General features: G+C 35.4%; 1 protein-coding gene across 8 annotated transcripts in view; it reads right to left on the bottom strand.

Annotated features, from left to right (window-relative positions):
* Positions 1-24840, bottom strand: part of MICU3 (mitochondrial calcium uptake family member 3) — a 51636-nt gene that overhangs the window by 23397 nt on the left and 3399 nt on the right. For 4 of the 8 annotated variants that reach the window (XM_063155953.1, XM_063155951.1, XM_063155958.1 and 1 more), the window contains exons 2-8: positions 15694-15847; positions 12254-12285; positions 11379-11457; positions 7951-7998; positions 6589-6671; positions 1772-1843; positions 419-457 (exon numbers count right to left, since the gene is read on the bottom strand). In XM_063155953.1, the coding sequence (XP_063012023.1) occupies positions 419-457; positions 1772-1843; positions 6589-6671; positions 7951-7998; positions 11379-11457; positions 12254-12285; positions 15694-15847 (507 nt within the window). The remainder of the gene's footprint in view (positions 1-418; positions 458-1771; positions 1844-6588; positions 6672-7950; positions 7999-11378; positions 11458-12253; positions 12286-15693; positions 15848-24840) is intronic. The other 4 variants (XM_063155954.1, XM_063155952.1, XM_063155959.1 and 1 more) reach the window with 1 other exon arrangement.

The following is a 24840-nucleotide window of genomic DNA, read 5'->3' as shown; positions in this document are numbered from 1 at the left end:
TAGGAAAGCTCTCTTCAGGTTTCTTTTTGGGGGGCAATAAAGAGGTGAAGGATTCAACTGACTAATTATTCACACTACACAAAATGAAAGAAAGAGATGGATCAAATGACTCATGCAGGATGACTTAATTTCATACATTAATTAAAAATATGTCTACAGTTTATTGAAATGTATTTGTACTTTCCCTTAAAAATACTGTTTCCTCCATTTCATAGAGAGCAACCTTTCCTCCTGATAGGCTTGCCTGTTCAGCATGCATGCAGCAATCTTTTATGCAAGTCAAGATTCCTTACATTTTTACTGATTAGCAGAAATAATTTACTTAATGAAAAAGATAAATACAATAGACTTTCTTATAGCATAATACTTCATCTCACTGGTGAAGACTGCATCAATTGAAAATAATTAGAGTACATACACTGTTAGTAGGAGTATGATATCCATAAAGTTGAAGACGCTGACATACAGCAAAAATGGGCCAAGCCAAGTATCACATGTCAGAGTGAAGACAAAAGAAGGGGGAAAAAAGACAACAGAATAGGTTAAGACAAGCAAACCTTTACTTTATACATATTATTATTTTTGTTTATTTGTTTTTAATGTGACAGTGAAGAAAAAAATGGTTTTTTCAGTCTTACTCTTCAAATTTTCAAAAGAGAAGTGCAGGTTTTTAGAGATTACCCTCAGGGCTTATGTGCCATTTTGTCATCTTTACATTCTCCAAAAGCTCTTCCTTTAGGTATAAGTTTCCTTTGTTCAAAATAAATAGTCTCTGAGAGATTCAACAACAGACCTACAGTTTTGAAAAGCAGAGCAGGATAGGTCTCTCTGGGTGGGAAGAAAAAAGTCCTTTTTTTCTCAGGGAAGGTTTAAAAAGTAATAATATTTGAAAATCATACCTCCTGTGGTTTCAGGGACAAAGAGCTGAGACTGAGCATTGATGTTGACAAAAGTATAATGGACACTGAGAAGCTGTGCTGATTTGTCAAAATATTTCTTATAATAAGGAATTTTTTCCATAAACATGCAAATTGCAAAGGAACATAGGTTTGGTTTTTTTTTTCCGCTCTCTGCTTGGCAGAGATTTGTCCCTGATATTTACTTTCCAACAGTAAAAGAAGCACCTGTTGCTGCTGCCATCCCTCAGACAAACCACCACAGACTCATTTCTTTCTGACTTACCTTTTTATTTGTTTGCACAAAATGCAAATTTGACATTACGTGAGTACCCAATATTCCACAAAAAATTATTCAGATTAATATATTTTGCATTGGTCGTAATAATTATTTAGTAAGAATTTAAATTTGAATATAAAATCTAAGTTCAGTTGTAACATTTCATAATCTATTTTAAAACTACTGTGTGGATAACAAGCACCAGGATCAGAAGGTCTACATGGACAGCTTCAGTTAGTTCTGAAAGCAAGTGTGCACCTTGGTCTTCCCCCTGAGATCTCTCACTGTTAGAGACAGTAACACTGGCTCATTACTGCTCACTTTCCCCTAGATTTCCAAGCTCCAAATGGAATCAATTCTACTGTCATAACATCTACTATAGTATTTAAACACTAATTTTTTCTTCCTATAAACCACTTACTCTTTTTTTCCAGTAACTACAGTTTAGGCTAAATACTGGTTTTTTTTCTACATGTGAAGTTATGCCTATTCTTCTAACAATATGAATTTAGTGACCAGTGAAATATACACACACATAATTTTGTACTACATCAAAAAAAAAACTACCAGATGCAACTTTTTGGATTTTACTTACCAGCATTGCACGTTTTTCTTCATCTCCTCTTTTTTCTCTCTTCTCATTTTTTTTCCTGAAGATTTCTTGGAGCTAAAAACCAAACCATTTTGTTCACATTTAGTGTTCAGCCTGTTTTCACATACATAACAATATCCTTCATCATAAGGAACATTACAAACAGTATTAAAATGCAGTTCTTTACTGAAATATCAGTCTCGTGATGCTTTATTGCTCATACTCATGCCTTCACGTTCCTTCTGTGACTTAAACCACCACACAGAAAGGGAAAAAGGAAATATTTTTTTCCACAAAGTAAGGGTAACAATTCTACTTGCGAGCACAATACCAAGAATGTCCTATTTAGCCAATCTGGCCAATATAAAAAGGGGAAGTTCCACCCTTTTCACCACCTCCAGGCACATCCTTTCGTGTCAGGTTCTAATTAATGTCTCTGTGGTTACGTAGTCAGCTGGATCAATCTTTTTTTCACATTAGTTTCCAACCTGATCAGTTCTTACTCCTGCTGGCACAAGGGAGGGGTAGAAACACCTGGTGGGGGTGAAGCATTCCCCTTCAGCAGCAACAAACTACTACTCAAGAGTAATTTATCAAGTACCCTTTCGTTTCAAGTCTGTTCAAAGAATACCTTCAGGTCTTGTAAAATACCCCTTTCACAACTATCTCAACATGAAGAGCTTTAAACATGACTTCTGAGAAAACCTCAAATACGAGTTTTCAAACATACAGATTCTTAAGCATATTTATTTTTGTAAAGTCTTCAGAGCAAGAAATGGGTTGTACTTATCTTTCTCTGCAAGTATCTGTTTTATTTAGGTATTGTTATTTATAGTAATACCAATTAATGTTCCCAAACCATTAGAAAAAGGTCTCACAGTGTTTAGCAAGAAAGTATTAACTGTGATACTATCTAGGTCTCTACTGGACCTTCAGCTTTTAAAAAAAATTCATGTGAAAATATCACACTGTCTCATGTAGCATTTGTTATCCTCTAACTGGGCTGGAAAAGGAATAAACCCTGATCTAAGAAACTTGCCCAACCTAGAATATGGTATTTTCAGAACCAAACACCTTGGCATACAGACACAATTGTGGCAGTTCTTTCAAAGGAGCAATTTTACCCTCCATAAGTCTGGTAAAACCTCATAATGTAAAGGCATGTACACAGAGCTCCACAGGGATTGAAATGAGAAACAAAAAGTGTGTGTGATACATTTTGCAAGAAAAATTTCCAAACTAAATTTCAGGATATCTTTATTTCAGAGAAGGCAAAGGGATCAGCAAGATTTATTGCAGGGGTATGGCAACATTGAAATGAAAGAATTCAATGTTTAGTGATTAATTAGCAAACACATTTATAAACAACATTTTATGAATTACCAAAACTGACCACTGAGTTCTGGAATCTCCTATCAGGCAAATACAGACCAGAATATTTTGTGCATTACAATACCTATTTTTAAATATGGGATAAATTTACAGACCTTGGTACATATTTTCAATTTTTTTTTTGCAAACCTACAGGTGCAAGTTACTACAACTTATGCCAACAAGGAAAGAGTCTTGATAGGATAGAGTACTACAGAGTTTGCAACCCAGAACAATGCAAAGAAAAAAGTTAAATGAACAGAGAGAAACAGAAAGAAAATCCCTTGTGAAAAGTGAAATGACAAGCCATCAAGCAGGAGAGAAGAGTGGCAGTAATTGAAAAACCAAAAAAGATCAGTAAAAAGCAAGGCATCCTTGAATGTATTTCCCCTGCCACAGAAGGCAAAAGAAGTAGGATTCTGTTGCATGCATTATTAAAGCCTTGCTAAACTTCTGGAAATGGATCTTTTGTTCAGAAAGAGTGCTATAGGATACCAGTGACTGAAAAAAAGTGAATGCAAAAAGGGTCTAGGAGTACTTTCATAGGAACATTGTTTGAAACAGGATAATGAGATTGACTGCTGAAGGCAGCAAAACCAAGATCTCCAGTAACAAGGCAACACAATCCTTCTGTTCCCTGACCTCACCCCTATGACATAAGCAAAGAGGAAAGCACAAACACCATGAAATTAGTTTACAAAAACAATACAGCTGTTATCAGAAAAATAAGGCCTTTTTCAACTCTTCACTACACACACTGTCTCCTCAAGAATCATATAACATGTGATCCCCAAACAAAGCTCCTCAAAGTCTCTTTTGCAATAGCTGCTTGTAATTGACGGATAAATATTTTGCAAATGTTGGAGTAGTTCATATGCCAGCTTTTGAACAGTCTCCTTTCAGGCACACAGGATATGATGCATTACATTCAAGCAAGGTGGGTAAAGATGCCAAGTGTATGTTCTGGGGCCAGTTCTATAATAGCTGCAGTATCACTGAATCAAATTCTATTTTCATATATACTTTCATTGCACAAAATTCTATCTACCTATCTAATCTTTTTCACTTCAGATCTCATATTCTGACTTAAGGGTTCCGATTTAATTTCTGAAGGATCACCGACATCTACTGAAGCAGAGTTGCACTCAAGTTTGAGCCATACAAATTTGTTAAATACAATAATCCCCTACAATGAGTAGGTGACAGTATACCTAATGTTCAAAAATTCTACTTTCTTTCTTTTATCCACCAAGTCTGCTAACAAAAATAAGGAGAAACTAGTCAGGGATCATGACAGAGAACAAATACATAGCAGGATGTGAAGAGGACTATAAAGGCATAGTTAGAAAGAAATATTAGTTAAATATTGCCCTTGTTTCCCACTTTATATGCTTATTTTACTTCAGTTTTATCATCAGTTTTTGAAAGACAAAGCCTCTTACTTCAATTTTCTCCCATTTAGCTGTTGTAATGGAAGCTCTTTTTTCTATCAGAACAAACTTGTCAGTCTATCCACCACATTCTGTTATACTGAATCATGAAAGATGCTTGCTTTTTCTTCTTCTTCCTCTATTTCTTCCTTTTGTTAATTAATCCAATGATTGCTGGTTTTCCTCCAACTGGAGAAGATGCTTATGAAGAATTAGCCCTTACAAGGATGTGTACATTTAATAACAGAGTACAAAAAAAGTTGAGTATGCCACAATTTGCAAGTGGTGTCACCTTCCAAAAAAGATTTGGAATTTAAGTTCAGCATGTTAAGGAGAGTTTTCTCCATATTTCTATTTTCTTAAGGTTAACATAGTTTATTTGAATCAATTAAGAAACCTCACACAGGAAACTAGGGTGTCTTTATTTTAAATAAATTGGGGCCAAACACTTAAATACATTCCATGTGTCTGTTTCACCCTTGGTATTTTGTTCCATCTTTTTCAATACGGCACTGGGCTTTTTCTCATGTGTACTCACTGTATTTCTTCAAAAGCTCAACTACACAAAAATGTGTGGAGATAAAATGTATGTCTTTTGCACAAATATATTTTTCCAACATCTGATTCAATTCTTATAAATGTTGTATTGCATTAATCATCTGTACTTGTTCAGTAGAAAATTAAGGCCTTGTTTAGTCTTCAGAAAGCTTCCCTATACCACAAAATTTTAAATTTTAATTTCTAAAGAAATGTCAAAACATATATTCACCATAACTGAGTGCTTCAGTGTAACCTCAGACAGCTGCTGCCAATGGACACCAACAATTTAGAGATCTCTGGTTTATGGTGCACATTTTTACCATAAAGCCACACAGTTATCGTAAACTCAGAAGCCCTAACTTTGAGTGGTCAATTTTCTGCATTTCCTTTTTTTTTAATGATCATTTATTTAGAATGGCATTGATTATTCCTCCCATTTCTTTTGAAATCAGAAAATAAATTAAATGAACATAAATCTAAAATAGCCCTCGTTACTGCAAGATCATTCTCCTGAACTTGGTATATCTTATTACCTGAAAATTTATGAAGTATTGAAATTTTAATCTGAATTATTATTGAATTTAATATTGAAAATTTATCACTATAAAAATGAATATCGAGTGGACAATTTAGGATTTTCAAAGATTTTCCCTCAAGTGCCAAATTACTCTTCATTCTCAAATCTCACCAACTTGTGAATTTTTCTTTTGAAGTCTGGGCTTTTTAAAACTGTTTACATTTCTAACCTGAAAAAAACAAACTCTGCTCAAATAAGATGGATTTACAGAACTGCTTTTTCCAAGCCATAAACAGAGTAAAGCTCTAATCTGAAAAATACTTTCATTCAAATTAGTAATGTAACAAAACCTTGGATGCAACCAAACTCCTGCCAAGTTCTAGGTCTCCTGCCATGTGTTCCAAAGCACATGGAAATCATTCAGGTCAAAGTCAGTTTCCCCTTCAGGAATATTCTCTGTAAAAAAACGTCACTGAACCCCACCTTAGCAAATTGCTTCAGCATATGGATTTAGGGGCTAAAGTAGATATATGTACAGTATGTTTTATTTCATTACAGATCTTGTCCAAAACAGATGATGGTGTCACATTAGGTCAGTCAATATTTTTGGGTCACTTGTGATTATCAGCAGAATGAACAGCAAAGTGAGGTGATCATTAGAGCAATTAAATAACTCTGCTAACCATTAAAACATTTCTATTACTTTAATAGCCTATCTATGACTACAGTAGCAATTAGAAGATACAGAATAAAAACTAGAATTAAGCTTCAAAAATAATTATATACAAGACTTCTGTGCACTCTAAGAAGGAGTTTCTATTTTCAGTTCACATTTTAAGAACTCTTTATACTAAATCAGGCAAATAACTACATTCAGTGAAGAATAGTAGATTATAATCTCATGACTACTGACATCATCACATTAGTTTCAAGATTACATCAAAAACTGCAAACATACATACCACTAAGAATTCCTTTTTGTCCACCATTTCATTGCCATCAGTATCGAACATGTTGAAAGCAATTCGAAAACCTGCATGTGGCTCTGCCAAAAAAATGCCAAACATTCAATTATTTATTTTCTTGGAAAGAAAGCAAGTATAATACTCTAAGAAATTATTTGGTGTTTCTTCATAAAAGCCAGAACCTCAACTAATTTAAATCAGGATGTTTGTGTACATACTAAATGCAAATCATAACATCTGTAAAACAGTACAACCCATTTTATTCAAACAGAAGGCATGCTCACAAAAGTAGAAATAGAACATGAAATACGCAAGAATAATATAAAAGAGTGTTAGTTCATGGATAGAGTCCATTTTATATTGCAAACAGAAATATGCAGAAAATAAATTTTCTATGAAAACACAATGTTCTAAAAGACACTTTAAGAGATTTTGAAAAAAGGTACAGGACACAACTTCTGGTCAAAGTAAATGTTATGCTGGAAGGCACTCAACATTTTCTTGTTTACATGCTTAGAGCCATTGAAATTTGAGATCAGGTTAGACCTTATTTCTGAAACATGGTGACTTTGAAGGTAACTCTAAGTAAAGCCTTTAGGCAACATTTTGGGGATACCCACTGATTTGTACTATGAATGAATTATGGCCAAAAGTTAATTGAGATAACAAAGAAATTATGGAAGTGATGCCTTAGTGGAAGATACTAAGGGTTCAGGGTCAAGTTCCAGCGCTGATTCATAATAGGAATCCAGTTCATCTCCAAAAAAACCCCACTAATGAATCCAATAGAAATTATTTAATTACATGTAAATGAAAGACAAGTTAAATTCTTTGCTTCTTTCCAGAAAACACCTGTTACAATATTTAGAAAGTCTGTATCAAGATTAGTTTAGGTTATTTTAATTCAATTTTATGGGAGATAAAAGAATAACTTTTCAATTTTGTTAATGTTTCTGGAATAAATACTTTATATTTTACCACTGACTCTTTGATTTTGCCCATTATGCACTAATTGATGAAACAAACCAGCAACAATGTGTATCTTCCTGTTCTCCCTGTATTAATTCAGGAAATTTAGCTACAAATTTTGTAAGAATTTCAAACAAGAAAATAAATGTAAGGTCTTAACTGGGGTTTAGCTGGAGCTTATGGCACAGCTTCATCAACAGCCACTAAAAGGTATTCTGGATAATAATGCATTTAAATAACACATAACACAAGGTTCCAGAAGGCAAAAGAGGTTCAGAGGGACACAGAGATGCACAGTGTAGTTTTTCTATATGCAGGGATGGGAAGTGTAATTTAACACACAACAACACATTCAGAGCTTTGAAATTGTAAGGAATCTTTTATACTTACTTGTTAAAATACATAAGAGGAATAAATATTCTGTGTAAGATATCACACCTGAAGACAAAAAAAAAAAAACAAACCAAAAGCCATGTTAATTTCATCTTGCCTTCATATCCTAAACTTGAAAATATTAAATCTATATATATAAGGAGAATTTTTTGTACACGTGCATATTTGTACATTCATACTTGTATGCATGTAACTATTTTTGGTCAAGAAATTATTGGTCTACAATATTCATCTACGGCTTGGGGCTTTTGGTTTGGGTTTGTATTTTAGGGGAAGAGTACATTAAACATGGCAAGTAAATTGACATTCAGTGGAGCATGGCTCATTAAACAGAATCTGGATAGACTCTTAAAAGGTAATATAAATGATTTATTCAATTTTCTTTCCAAAAACCCCACCAGTAATTCATGATAATACTCTTTAACAGTATGAAAACATTCACTTTGAGAAGATTCTCAACATGCTTCCTCCTGATCACACCATTTGAATACAGGTCTTTATTAAGTGCTTTTTAAATGCATGTGCTATATTAACTGAAAACTTGATCTCATAGTTTTTTTTCTTTTTGCAAGATTACAAAGGGGAACCACACTGTGGAATGGCACTTCCTTTTCTCTTCAGAAGTGATTAGGGCAAAATTTAAATTAGAGCTGAAGTCAATACCCAAAGAGTATGTCTTGTACCATAAGTTGTACTTGTGCCTTTCTGGCTCTGGAGTAAGGGGCAAAGAGACAACCTTGCAGAATGTCCAGAGCAGCACTGAAGAGAAGCATCTCTTAGCTCAACAAGAACAGAAAACAGCTTGCAGCTCTGCCAAGAGCCCTTAGCTCCAATGACCTTTGAGGCTGAGCTAGGGAAGCTTGTTCCTGGCTTCTAGCAAATTGGTTTTGTCTGTCCTCCAAAACCAGAAGTGTTAAGTCAGTCCACAATCTCAGATTATTTCAAAAGAGTGAAAAAAGAAGTATTTAGATGCCTGAGAGTAAAGATGTCTATCAGCTAGGATTTTCAAAAGTTGCTGGCTGTCTCCTTGATTTCAGTCCAAGTCAGGTGCAAAGGTTTTTCCAAAAACAGCCACATCTTTGGATGTTTAAATATCTTATTTTAAAATCTGACTTAACTGAAAATGTGACAAACTAGGTAAGCAGTCAGCTGATTTTTTTGCACTGAAAAACTTGTACAATTAAAACTAAAAGCAATGTATCATTCATGTGGATTTTACTTCCATTATACTTCACATCCCATCTTTTGATCCAAGAGCAAATTTAAGTCTTCAGAACCAGTATTTTATTACTGCTAGTAGATATAGTTAGGAAAACTACTATGATTTTTTAATACCACCTACACTTCTCCTCAATTTACACATTATTGAAGATTAGTAATGATTAAATATAGGCATTTAAGTAACACATGCTCTATGCTTTATCTTCTTGATTTTATACAGTAGCCTGCAGAAATTAAGTTTTCAAAGGCCTGCTTGAATCTGTTTGGACAAGCACCTATCAAGAAATCAGATGCCTCAAAGGTTCTCATTCACTGATGGAAAACATTGTTTAATAGCCAGTCAATAAATGTAAATATATATTTTTTTTGTTTTTTGATGGCACCTTCCTTGCTGTAAAACAGGAAGAATGTGCAATTGTCAAGCAGTCCATCACAGGTATGAAGAAAGCAATAGAAACAGCCCTGAAAGCCTTCTCTCCTTTTGTTTGTACTGGCAGACAGACAGTTCTGGTTGATTGCTCTGAGTGTTATGGGAGAGAGGCTCTGAAATGATGATTGAAGGGAAAGAAAAACTTACACTAGGATCACAAAGAAGAGAAGGAAGGCACTCAAGGGAAAAACATAATAAAAACTTAAGGTCAGTGGGCATAAATCAGAGTGCCTCAGCTTAATTACATAAATCCATGGCAAAATAAATGGACATAGTATTTTGCTAATTGCTTTGTTTGTGCATGTTAAAAAAAATTGTTAAGAAACAATAAAGATGACATCAGAGACTACATTATAACCGCAGAGACCTGAATTCTATTACCATTTCTTTAACCAATTTAAACTATCAGTCATAAGACCCATCATATTTTCTTATACTTTTATAAAACTGGGCAATAGAATTCACTTTTTCATAAAACATGCTGAAAAGACATTCAAGTACTAAAGTCTAATACTAATTTTACCATCCTATTTTGACAGTTTGAGTCCTAGCAATTCCATCAACTTCTGCAGGACTCCACTGGCAGAAAACTGGAATAAGATACTGTTGAATCAAGACTATTCATGTTGCAGACATTTTATTACAGACTTAATAAGCAACATCTAGATACATTTTTAACTGATAATGTACTGATCTAACAGATTCTGAGGTTGAATTTTTATGCAATTAATATTTCAAAAGTCAGCTGTATGCTGCAATTAATATATTTATGCAATTAATATTTCAAAAGTCAACTATATAGAAAGCAGCCTAGAGCAAAGAAGTACACTGAAATACAATGGAAAGATGTGCCAATTTCTGCCTCTCTGTGAGTGTTGGCTGTAGACTCAGGAAAAAAGAGTGTCTCCATGCAATAGAGAGCCTCCTTTGAGAGTAGTGTCCACACTACTTACTCCTTGAATAAATCTGAGCTGCATTTGAGTTATATTAACCAATTACATGTATATCTTTGATTGGAATTCTGTTGCTGGTGTGCTTATTTTAAACACCCATAAAGTGTCCTTTTATAGCAAGTACTTGTGTCTGCTTTTGAAAATATTTCAAATGCACCACCACACCTTTGCCACTCTGAATATAAGCAAGGAAATATATAGATTATTTATTATAAATAGCTTTTAAATGTCTGTAAACCATCATTGTTTTATTTCCCTATGGTTTTTTTGTTGTGAAGGGATAGGCCTTATTAAGAAAGAAAAAAATACAACAGAGGAGACTGGAAGTGACTCTTGGCTCTTCACTTACCAATAGCGTGAGTTTTAAAAGCTATCAAAGCCCTCATCTGCAGAATTTAAAGGAATACATAACATTTCTGAAACTGTCTCTTTGTGTTGTGTACAAAATGCTTTTCCAGTGATATAAGACAGCACTACTGTCTTTAGAAATAATCACATTATTGAACCTATTGAAAAGAAGTAAAGAGATATTGTTTCTTTACTGGAATAGTCTGTCTATAGTCCAGATATCATTCATGGCAACAAACTGAACCTGAAATATTCAAACATCAGCTTAACAAACTCACAATCCCCGATCACTTAAAGAGGTTAGTTGGAAGCTGGCATCATTAAAACACTGTAGAGATTACATGGAACTTTTCCATGTTGTAAAATGTAGAATGCAATTTCTTTATTTTTGAAAATTGGACTCAGATTAAAGTATATCATCACAAAAAAAGTTAATAGAATGGTAATTTGGTTCAGGAAAATAAATTCTTCACCTTTCTCATTAAGATTACGGAAAAGTTTGGATGATCCTTTCCAAACTGGTGGTGTCTCCATAAGGATCTGATTCAGTTCCTAAAAAATAAGTTTAAGGAAATTTAAAAGCATGTATTTCAGTATTTAATTAAGTAGTTATTAGATAATGATTAAATTCTAGGATATCAATATAAAAGACAAGGAACTGCATACAAATTTACCAGTTAATTGAACTTCAGTTACCACGATGATTTTGGAAGTACTCAAGCACTCCATAAATTTTTGCACACATGATTATTGCAAGAATTACCCATCTGCATGAATGCTAAGTTTTTGCTGAGCTGGAGAGAGACATGCAATGTATTTGTGGCTGAAATAACTCACCACTGCTCATATTGACTGAAGCCAAGGATAAGTCCCCCTGGATTTCAGTAAGGTTTTCATACAAAATCTGAGCAACTGTTCTTTTAAAACTCTTGACCTGAACTAAAGAAAACTTCACCCGTGAATGTGAATGTACTTTACTTAAAATGCAGGGAAACAGACAGGGGCCTTTTGAACTTATACAAATGAAAAAAAAAAAAAAAAAGAGGCCCTTGAACACCACAAAAGGGAGAGAGTGGCATAAATATTTCAGGCAGATTTGGATACACCTATTACATCTAGACACTAAGAAATGCAGTCAGGTATAGACCGAGGGAGAAACTGACAGATGATTAAATCAGTAAATTCACCAAAACAGGCACCGCAGCTAAAGTATTTGAAATTCTGGATTCACCCGAGGCTGAAGGGACAAAAATTAAGGAATTAAAGTTTCCCGTGCCTCTACATTTACATCAAAAAATTCAACTACCAAAATGTATGGTTATAAGACCACACAGGAATTATTGCTCACCTGCTTTGACAGTGATCGCCATTTTTTAGCATCTGCAAAAAAAGAAATTGTAATGAATGCACAGGAATTTAATTACGCCAATGTCATGTTATAAAAATTGGGCTACATCTATACTGTGTTTTCTACACAAAGAATTATTTTCCTTACTTTATGAGCGTAATTGTCTTTATGTTATTAAAAAACCCTTTAGCTTAATACATACCTGAAGTCCTAACTTTAAAGAACCAATTCAGATGTAGTTATTAATCCAACTCTGCTTCAATGAAGGAAAAGACCTTCAACCTCCAAAATATGGATAATATTTTAAGGATTTAAAACATTTAACAGGAAACAGAGGGCATTCATGCTAACCCCTGGTAACAATATTCTGAAATTATTATTTAGCAGCAGTAGTATTAAAATGCAAATTGTAAGGAGACCTGGATTACGATTCTTGCTTCATGGACCACTGATACTTTTTAAGGCAAATACAGAAAAAAAGCCTTTGAAACTACACCAAGCGCTAAGACACCCTTCATCCCTTCCTACTATCTCACATTCCTTTTCCAGCCTCTGTCAGGCTCAGTTCTTTGGTAGCTGTAACTGAACAAGAGTTGTCCATAACCATTCAAGAATTCAAAACTTAAGGCTCATCACCACATTCTCAAGACAAATATTTGTACAGATTCAATATTATGATAAGGCATTGTGAATATTAGAATTCACAAAGGTCCAGAAATTAGCATTTTATGTGGTCAACACCATAACAAATTTTGGTAGGTAATAGCTTCTTTTTGAAGAGCAAAAGACGCTTTGTTATTAGAAATCCTTTACTCATAATGAACTTCATGCACCATTAAATAATTAAAACAATACACAAGCTACCTACTATGGTCTTCCATCAATTCATGGTTAGAAATTGACTGAAATTTTAATTTTATATCTTGGTAAAGGTTTACACCAAGGCTGTTGACAAATCTCACTCTAACTATGGTGAAGTTATATCATGCAACATCGTAGCATGAGCTAACAGATTTTTCTTACAGCTCAGCATCAAGCTAAATTTACTATAGTTAGCACAAAGGGGAAAAAATATATTTCATCTTCTCTTAATTTGCTTTCCCAATAATTAACATATATTCAGATTATAAAAATGTATCAATAATGACTCTTAACAATAATGTATGTTCCCAAATGAAAGCCTGCACCATAAAGGCGGAAACAAGTTTATGACAGCAAGTCATAATAACAAGTTAATTTTTTTTGCAATAAATGCCTGGAGTAAAAAGTTACATTTTATAAAAGAAAACACACTCTTACCATATTAATTAGTGTTTAATCAAAAAAAGGAAGTGAACACTCTCTTGACTTTTGTAGGGTTTACATGATTTCCAAAGTAAATCAATCACAATAGACACACTCACTCCATCACAAATATCATTCAGGCCTAACATTATTAGCTTTTCCATAAAGCAGACATAAAGAGATTCTATTATTATACTTCAAAGGGAATTTTTGCTTTTTGACAAAACTCAAGACCTTTCTAGTCTTCATTCATAAAAACCCCAGGTATATATTCTTTTTTTATTATGCAAAATATAGATGGTCCAGTACATCAGCCTGAATGGACCCAATCATATAGAACTTGCAAGTTATTTATAAAACGATCCCAAAAGTAAAAAATAAAATGTTTAGAATGCATCATTAGAAAAAATCCTTCCTTAAAAGTACTACTTTCAACAGAGCAAGACAGAAAATTGACGTGCCCAAGAAGACAAATGGTACTTTGGCAATGCTGCAGTACAAAGGCTAAAATTACCATAGTCAGAGATGAGAAGCTGCATGTGGCAATCTGTGGGTCATCTATTTCAGCTATTACTTCCTATTTATCAGCCTTCTATCTCAATTTCCCAGACAACATGACCTGCACTAGAATGAAGTGATCTACTTCTACTTAATTGTAATCCTTTAAAATAGTTATGTCAGCCATGTAATCTCTGATACCACAAAACCTAAAAGACACCCAGGTTAATTTTGCTTTTGGTCTCAGAGGCGAACTGGATGAACAGAAAGGATTTTGATAGAAACAATGTTTGCTACACTGAATTCAGAAGGGTGCCTGACTGTGCAACTCCAGATCTCTTCTCCTTTTCCATGAGACACACAGAATGTCCTTATGAGCTTAATGATTTTTGGTTTGGTTTTGTTTTTTAAATCTAAATACTTGCTTTGTGAGAGGAGGAAGCAGAAAATTCATCAGCATGGAAAAATATTAATAGCAAACCATACATATAGTGTGGTCTAGCCAATCAAACTGTCATAAAACAGAGTTAAACCAAAACGTTTTAATGATGTCCAGCACATATAGCACAAATGTTTCATGACCATACACAGTGAAACCCAACTCCACACTAACAAAAAAGGGAAGAATTGAAGTTGTGAGCAGAGGAAATAGATAAAAAGTGTTGATATGTATTTGTATTAACTTGTGTGATAAGCAATCTGCTTCCTCTCTTTTAACTGCAAAGCAAAAAAAAACTTGCTTTCTGGTAAGAGTTTCAAAGTTTTGCAAGTTTTCACCATCTAAGCTCTATCTTCTGTCTTCACTGTTACAATGAGATTATATCTTTATTCAAAAGTTACAGAAGTTTTGATCACTGATGTGCCATGACTGAATTCTTTACTCTTGTTTCGTTACTGTTAACAGAACAAAAGGGAAAAATCCAACATCTGCAAAGAATTTTAAGAAAACTTAAGGTGAGTGATTATACATGTCACACCTGAGCAAAGATATTCCCATTCTCCAGAAGTTCTGTGCTGCTACCAATGCACGGCAAGCCTGAGGGCCAGGAAATCAAACTAGAGCAAAAAGGGATCACTCTTTGATAATTAAAGCAAAGATTTTACAACAAATGACCTAAAGTTGATAGTTAATTTTACAATAATTAACACATAGTACTAACACTGGCAATGTTTAAGTGTAGAAAGTTGATCCCCTGGGGGACTATAACTCCGACTCAAAGCATGTTATTTAGCGAGTTATTTATCATATTTCTAAATATGATGCAGTTATATCTTATTTTAGCCTTTTAGAAAATGTGTATGTTGCCTGCTTACAGAGAAACTCCACAAAAGAGGAAGGACGAGTTGTACAGCAATACAGGCCTGCTCAGAAAGAAACTGTGCCAGTGCAAATGGCAGAAATTAACTTGCCATCTTTCATGACTATTGAGCTGTTTGCACCCTTTAAGACAAGAATGTTTAACTAGCATACAGATGTTTACAATCTAGTAACAATCAGGACACTCTTTGTAGGCACTTGGACACAATTAAAATTCTGAAGATGCAGCAGTTTTCTTCTACAACCAGAAACAGAAGTAGGAATCAAAAGCAAATGGGAAAAAACCATGCACCACAGACATTTTCCCCAGCAGCTCTAGCATCACAAAGCTCCTGCTTACGTTTGGGTTCATCACTGGTAACAGCCTGGATGAAGTCGTGGGGAGTCATGTACAGCTGTCCTTCAAATTCCAGACTGGCAAACCTACGAAACCGCTGCTCCCGCGGAGTCGCATAAAGGTGCAAATCTTCCAGGTCTGATCTGCTGTCTGTAACCTTCAGAGACAGAAGGACACAGTTTCAATCTATGGAAAAGGTTCTGATTTACAATTTTTTATGTACTATTTACAATTGCCACATTCACCATAAAGGAACTGTAACTGTAAAAGTGATAATTCAAAGTCAAACATATCCAAGTATTTTTCTATGGTAAGAGCTGAAACTACAATTGGGATTTCACTGCTATAATTTTCAGTCTTCTACAACTTTAGCAACAATATTTGGGTATTGAAATTGGTGGTACTACCCAACCTCAGAAGAAAAAATTCAAATAAGGAGAATTTCGGCTCCTGAATCATAGAAGAAGGGGAACTTTAACTCAAGGAAATCATTGTAACTTCAGCAGGCAGACTTCAAACAACTCTGCCAGAACTACTCCAGTTTTCTGATAGCTCCAAAAGAGAGCAGAGTAATACTTTTTCTATATTGCTTCTTAATATAGAGGGCAGCTGTTGATAGTAATAGGCCTCCGTAATATGATCCAGTGTAAAGCTACCATATCTGTGGGAACTGAAGAGGAGAAGAGCATAATTATAATTCCAGAGTTATGAAAGTATAATATAGCATTAGGTTCAAATATTATGAGAGCCTGTGTCAGGAGTTTCTGGTATATTTCCCATCCAGCTGATTTAAATGTAAACTTGGTAGTACAAAACTGTAAATGTTCTAAATTCTCACATCTTTCTGTGGCACTGCCAAACCTTTAATAGAAAATATGCTACTGCTATCTGAAAACTCTTTTTAGACCAATATGAGGCAAATTCCTCTGTGGAATCATTATCTTTAGAAAATGTAAGTATCAACATTTTTTCAGAAATGAAGAAACCAAACCCAAACTGATTCCTAGAAGGAAAAGCAATCATATAGGTAACTTCTCCCATTATGTTGAAATAGGAATGCAGCATCTCATCAATGAAATCTCCCAAGTTGCTCATTATTCCTGTCATTTAATACAGTATTCCTAAAATTCTCCATCTGTCTAACTATGGAACACAGAATTTAACTAATATTATGGTTTCTTTTAACAACTAAGAAAACCAACAAATGCACTTTATTTTCCAGAGAGGCATCTAAACCCAAACATAACTTGTAAGATGTTTGCAGTGGCTGTCCACTTAGAGATAACTGTTCTCATATAGAAACACAAACTGGTTTTCCAAAGCCTTTCTAAGAACAGATTACAGATTTCAGCAATTAGAAGCAAAGACACATTTATACCGAGAAGTCAAAGATCTGGGCTCACTTTTCTTCAGCTTTTCAAACAACATTCTTAAAAAACAAAAGATTGATGAGACTACTGCAGTCAAAATTTTATGGCCTCAGTTGTAATTAGGAGATTAAATTAGATTTGTAGAAGTGAAACATCAAAAATTAATGTGTCTAGAGGAGGTCAAACACTTTCTATTTGGAAAAAAAATGTTTTATAGGGAGCCTTACTACTTAATAACTTATATAGGACATTTTAACCAGGCTTCTGTAAGGACAAAAGACTATTGACTGTGTATTTCTCTTTCTATATTTCTCTGTCTCTAGTTCTTTTGAAATCATTGCTCCATGTGTGTATGTATGAAAATGTTTTGCTCAACAGACGAACCTGTCAAAGAAAGTAAGATTAAGAGAAAGGTTGATACAATAATTTAATTTTTAGTAGACTGTTCTAAAAATATTCTGCACTCCTGCTTGAGAAGCAGCTCTAAATCCGGGCTCCATGTTTTTCATAATTTTCAAATGATTAATAATTAAATATAGGGAGAAAAAGACAGTCTAATAGCCAGACCTACAAAGTAATTTTAAAATGACAGAAAGAAGCAGAATTCTTTTCTAATGTACCCACATGCAAGACAAAATATTTCTGTCCTACCTCACTGTTTGAATATTTTGGTCTTACTGATCCTTCAGCAGTCCAGTGGCATTCAAACTATGCATTCATGTGGGAAATACACAAGTGAGTTGTTTTGATAGAACTTGATTATCCCTGTATTTGAAGTTTAATAATCTATCTCTTTTTTTTGAAATGTATGTTATCACTATTAGAAACATGCTTGTGAATACAGTCAGGTTGTAAACACGAGAAATAAAGCAATATTTCTGCAAAGTCAATTTTCAGAAAAGAAACAGCTTCCAGGCCATATTACACACATTGTATGTATAATAAATTGTAATAAGTCACAATCAATCATACACAATCACAGAAATCTCCAGATAATGTAACTCTCAAATATCATTTCAGTTTTGATCACTGTCAGTATTTAGAGAGCATGTTGAGATTCTTGGCTCTCAAGAAATTCTCACTGTCTCAGGTACTACTGCTTAATATTTCGCTTGAGACGCTCAGAAAAATATTTGCTAAATTCTCAGACACATATTTCAATATTATCTTAAGGACTCTGTGCTACTACAAGTATAAAATAACACGCTGCAAACATGGAATTTTAAAGACATGCTTAAAATTTATGCATGTCAGTACTCAGGTCTGCAAAGCCTTAATTTCTGCCTTGTTTTTCAATCCAGTTTCCCTCTGACTATATAGCAATGCCAGTATTTCATGCTCTGGCTCAAAATCATGGTAACCTGATATGAATATTGCCTGCTCCCACAAACAGGAGTACTGCCCTAAAGGCCAATACCTGCATGACCTCGCTCTGGTGCTTTGTGCTCACTTTTCCCAGTGTCAAACTGGATAAGGGAACTGCTCTGACTGAGAACTTTTCTATTGGTGGTGTTATTTTTAAGTCAGATAGATGCCTGGGTCTACCCCATGAAAACAGTTATTTGTTTCAAAGCCTAGGCCACAGGAGCTTGCAGATTATGGAAAAAGAAAATACCACCTGTTCCAGCAGCAAGCTCCACCTACATCAAGTGAGGGAAAACGGTGGGCTTAAACTTTATTTTGAACTTGGTGGTTTTATCTGAAAGAATTAAAACAACTTATTTCAGCTATTGATCCAACAGGAATACAAATAAACGTAATCAAAGCTTAATACGTATTGGATCACTGGTCCATACACTAAATGCCCAAATAAAAGCAAAGTTTGGCTACAGAAGACTCCAGGCACACAATCAGCAAACTGACAAATAAAACTTTCTTTGGAAATAATATTATTTTTAATCCAAATTTCTTTTCAGAGCTTTATTGCTTCTATTACACTTAATAATTTATGTATCATACACAACATTTTCTCTTGTAAAAGCTGCAATTACTGAGAAGTAACAAATATTCTAATTAAAAAACAGGACATTCTAAAGTATTACCTCAATTTACACTTCTTCAGGCATTCATTTAAGAAATTGATCTCAACACATAACAATGAAGCATCTTCTGTTTTCCTCAACATTTGAAAATGATAACGCAGCGAGCCAAGTATGAAAATCTTAGTGACACTACCAATTGCTCTTGATTGATTTATTTCATTATTTCACATTTATGTCCATCTTGGGCAATCTTACTGTAGCAACGGATACAACGGGCACATCTCCAGTGAGGACAGGCTGAGAGAGTTGGAATTGTTCAGCCTCAAAGAAGCCAGGGAGACCTTAGAGCATCCTACCAGGACCTACAGGGTTTTTACATGGACAGGTAGAGACGGGACAAGGGAGAATGGCTTTAAACTGAAAGAGGGTTGAATAAGATTAGATCCTAGCCAGATATTCTGTACTGAGAAAAAAAGAATGGTGGTCAGACAGCACAGGTTGCTCAGAGAAGCTGTGGATGCCCTGGAAGTGTTCCAGGCCAGGCTGGACAGGGCTGTGAGCAACCTGGTCAAGTGGAAACTGTCCCTGTCCATGGTAGAGGAGTTGGGAACTAGATGGTCTTTAAGGTCCCTTCCAAACCATTCTTTGAACAAGACACAGAAAGCAGGTGTTGAATACCTCAGGGAAGGTACTGTTGGTGAAGGAGTGAACAAGATGCACTAAGTTTCAATTTCTATTTGAAGTTTCACAAGCTTATCCAGACTAAATCTCTCTGTGCCTAGCAAGTCTTTTCAAAAACTTTCATGAAAGCACATCTCTCTGACAAACAAATGAAGGTAGATTTTTTTATGCTACATGTTTACTAATCCTCTTGGCAATCATGCCTACTAATTACTATGATCTTGTATCATGTTACAATACTCTGTCTTTTACAAAACAGACAGCCCCATTTCCATCACACAGAAAGTCACAAATCTAATAGCAGTTTTACCTTAATTATAGGCATAGTTGCTTATCTCTGGTTTACCTGCACATGTACACTGACCTGCTTTAGTAGAAATACAGGGGGAGAAATTCCACAGCTAAAACCAAGACTCTAGCTGGTAGACAAACTTTCCATCCTTTCAACTTCAGAACTCAACAAGTCAACAAAAAGAGGCAAGACTGAAGCCTATAAGATCTCATGAACGATATATCATCTTTTCGCTTTTCTCAAAAAATTTACGTTTTAACCATTGCAAAGAAACAAATTATGGTTATCATCTTTCTGTACTTCCTTCCTCAAACTTTTGTAACTTGTTACTCCACATTTCAGCCCATCTTCCTGTGCCATACTCTTGCAGAAGGACTGCAGAGAGAACACAGCACCTGTTCTGAGTGTTTAAATCAGCTGAAGAGAAAAAATTATCTTGGCCTATATTCCTGCTGATCCCTAACACAGAATTGCATATACACACTCCTAATTCTCCCATGGAGGATATTTCAATGTCCTTTTAAAAATTGATTTAAAAGATTCAACAATTATATACAAACCACACTTGGACAAAGGAAACAGAGGGAAACATTTTTTATTGAAAAAAAGTAAGTAAAAATTAAATTGAAGACCAAGTAGTAATTAGGAAGGATACTTCTCTGAAGGGAAAGCATCATTCTTCAATTGGGTGAGCAGTCGTTGCCAATCTGTGCTACAAACATATTACAAATAGCCTAAAATATCTGTGAAAGGCCTCAAAAGTTTCAAATTTATTATGAAAATGAAAATATGATGATAATGCTTTCTCACTAACATGTTTCAATGACTTAATATAATTACTAAAAACTATTTTCTGCAAGTATTGTATTTAAAGAGAGCCACCTAAGCTCTATTTATAATATCACCACGCGTGTCACAAAGCAGTAGTCCTTTAGATGAGAGTTTCTGACACTTTTAAGTCACTCAGCTTTGAAAGCATTCCCTACAGAATCTCCTCAGAGTGACACTTCGCAGCAAAAATTGAGTGAAGAAAATCTAGACTTTTTATCAAGCAAATTCAGGGCTCAAAACCCATTTTGGGTTCCCATTTTGAGTTCACCTTTCATGTGCTGTGTCCATCAGTAGAGACAAGTCAAAATGCCCTGAAAATCTGGTGTTCTCACCAAAGGTCTCCATGCACTCCCTGAAGTTCCTTGAAGCACAGGCTAATCTATTTCTGGTCCCATATCCATGTTCATTCACCAGCTGTCTTACCTCGGGAACATTTCCTTTCAGAATCTGGTAAAACATGAATCAGCTGGTACGGCCTTCCAGTGAAAGCCATGCAATAACTCTACATTGTCCTAACACAGTGCAAGGCCCAACACAGGGCACATTGTGACATTGAAATAGCTAAAACTTTGTAGTACTTATGACACTGAGTGATCTGAAAATATCAAAAAATGGCAGTAATATGGGCCAAATTCACTGGGAGTAAAGTGCAGAAGATAAAGCAGTACCTCATTATTCTTTTTTATTAAAAAACACAAAAGAAATGTTCTTCGTCAAGTGTGAGTCTGGTGTAACGTTAGGTCAGTAATCAGTAAGTTTTATTCTGTGACAAAAGATCTAGTTTTTTCATAGAGGTAAGCTTAAATGCCAGATACACGATTTTTGGAAATTAAAGAAGTAATCTGCAAGAATCCATTGCTGAAACCCAGAATAATCCTCCAATTACCAGATTCTGAGAATATCCACAAAAAATGAAAAATGTTTTACAGAACAAATAGTTAAAAATATATATTCTGTGAGTGCATGTGAGGCAAAAAGCTCCAAGAGTATCACATAAAATCTCACAACTTTATTCCAAGTCAAATCAGTGTTCTCTTGCTTTGTCCAACTGAGATAAAGGAGAGTCTATTTTAGCTGAAGAAGCCAACGTTTACTACTAAAGATATATTTTGCTTACAGTCAAAAATATGTTTGCTACAGTAGTTTAATCTATTTCAAGTGAATAGCTTTCTTTGAATTTTTTGTTTGCAAAGTAATCTGTCTTCCATCAATGAGAATCTGTGCAAATTATTAAAATAAAAAGGTTTTCAAAGCAATGCTGTTTCTAACTTCCTTCGTTTATATTTGACTTCAGGCTTATTTAATATGCTCCCATGTAGATAAAAGTAGCACAATTCTGTTTTCATGCTGGGTGGCCAAAAGGTTAACCGTCAGGTTCCCAGTGTGGGAAAATCCCAAAGTAGACAAAATTGTTTTGATGCTTACTGAAGTTGTATTTCTAGCAGACTACTTAGATGTAGCACAGCCAACAATTCTGTTAGTTGATCCTGCTTCATTCAGATAAGGAATTTATTATATTAAAGTATTTACAAGCATAGGAAGCTGGGATGTGTTTAAAATGCTGTAAAAAGGGCCACGTTCAGATATAACTCTGGCACGGGAAATCCTTGGGGGAACAGTGTAACTGATATAGCAGTCCTTGTGCATTAGTTTCACAGGGGACCCATAGTCAGCATGTACATCCAAAACACACTAGTAGCTGCATCTGTCCATCCCAAACATGCGCCATCCATTTTTAACATCAGAAATGAAGTAAAAGGTAAAACCTTCCTTGTCCTTCAGCATGGCTCTCACCACAGCTGGCAAGCAGTATCCTTCTCAAGATTATGCTGATCAGGAACTTCAGATGGGATCAGCCAAAGAGCAAACCATCTTCATGCATTTGGCAACTGCCCTACGGCATGAAATGCACAACACTTATGAAATAGCATTTGCTGCAAGTGGCTTTTGGAAAAGTGATCCTTATGCATCTTTTGGAACAGCATCCTCTGAGTAGGCAGGAGAGCCTCCTCCCTAGGGGAGCTTCCATTACTTTTTGGAGGTAAAGTTTTGTTCTTCATTTCACAGAGATGAAAATACATGATGTAATGCACTCAGAAATGTGCTGCTACGAAAACACTTGACCCTTTGATTATTTTCACAAAGTGGGAGTTTGACAGTACTGCTGAGATACTAGGGGAAACCCCTTTGGAAACACCCAAGCTATAAAGCTTTCTTCTCCTGGAAATTAATGTGCCTTCAAGAAATGTGAAGTACACCGCCTGTGTCCATCTCTCCTTGCCCTTCTTTAGATTCCTAAATCATCTCTGAAGGAAGTGATTCACAGACCATATCCCCAAAAAATTGAGAGAGGCCTGGAGTTCCCTACCTTCACATAATGACAACATGATTCCATACAAGGCGCTTAGGAGGACAAAAATGCATCATTGCTATTTCCAAGACAATTTTAGCAAGTTTTGCTAATGACCCTGAACTTCTGGAAGTAAGGAACTGGAAGACAAATATTAACTCCTCTGAGGAACTCTGTCAAAACAACAGTTCTTCCAAACAGATTCTTGCTCTGCATAACCATCTCCTAAACTTTAAAGGAGCTATCTGCTAGCAGAGCTCTCCCAGTCTTCACCAAAACCTTCAGACACAAAACTAGGAGCTCTGAGTGCAGAATTTTACTTTGGTTCTGAAATGTTCTGCGGCAACACCCCTGGAATTAAAACTGCCAGTTTATTATAGTGTCCAAGACTTCACTCCAAGTAATCATATATAAAGCCCTTGGGTCCAGAGTTATTCTCAGAAAGCATCTGGGAAATTAATCCTGTAGGGAGCTTAGCTTCATGCTGCTTCTGCAACAAACCTGACTTTCCACCAGAACACCTCAAGTGTTATGCTTGGTCAAGCAAGCATACTTCTACACTGATCCCACAATCTTTGTCTGATCAAATAGTCTGTCACACCACAGACCCCACGTTGGTGACACATTCAGAGCTTACCTGACTTTTGGCAAACAGCATTTTCTTACTTATCTGTACATAAACTCACAACTCTGTTGCTCAGCAGGTTTCACACTTCAACAACTTTACAGAACACGGAGACAGATAGGCAGACCATTTTGACACTTCTGACATTGCTTCTCTACAATTCTCACAGTGTCACATACACTTCTTTCCCCAGTTAGCCTCAAATGATATGATTCATTTCTGAACTGGTTAAAAAGGTGTCCCATCAACATCAGTGTAATCATTACTATTAGTCCTGGAATCCAAAACTCCTTTTAAAATTTCCTGGCTCATAAATCCTAGAAGACAAAGTAGTAGGACAAAGCAACCAACTATCAAGATATATTATACCTTTATACACTTAAATATTCTGTCACTACTGCCAAGCATTATTTCAACTCAGTGACAGAATCTGAAAAGTCAGCTGTAGGGATATTAACTGGGACTAGCATAACTCTCAAAATACCTTCACAGGCCATATGAACAATATGTGGAAGCAGGTGGCCTGGCAGAAAAGACAGTTGTTCTTTGAGAGTCAATATGTAAATTAAGTTAACTCCTGTTTTTTAGTGTTTGGGAGTATCAGAAAACTATTCTGCTGTCCACTGGAGCTGCCTGGATGAAACAAGAAGGCCACTTCACTCATTAAACTTTTAGAAAAATTCCTCTGAGGAAGTAAAAAAGACATATGGGAGTTCAATACCAGGCATTGTACTGATTTTGACTGGGACAGTTAATTTCCTTTGCATCAGTTGGTAGGGTGCTATGTTCCGGATTTGTGACCAAAAGTGTGGATGACACAGAGATGTTTCAGCTGTTGCTGAGCAGTGCTGGCACAGTGTCATGGCTCATCCTCCTTCTCACATTGTCCCACCACTGAGCTGTCTGCAGGTGCACAAGAAGCTGGGAGGGGACACAGACGGGACAGGGGACCCCTACTTACCAAAGGGAGATTTCACACCATACAATACTTGTGCTTGCTAATAAAAGCTTTGGGAAGA

This window comes from Melospiza melodia, chromosome 5 (assembly GCF_035770615.1).
Source record: "Melospiza melodia melodia isolate bMelMel2 chromosome 5, bMelMel2.pri, whole genome shotgun sequence".
NCBI classification, from domain to species: Eukaryota; Metazoa; Chordata; class Aves; order Passeriformes; family Passerellidae; genus Melospiza; species Melospiza melodia.
This window is presented reverse-complemented; position numbering and strand designations above follow the sequence as displayed.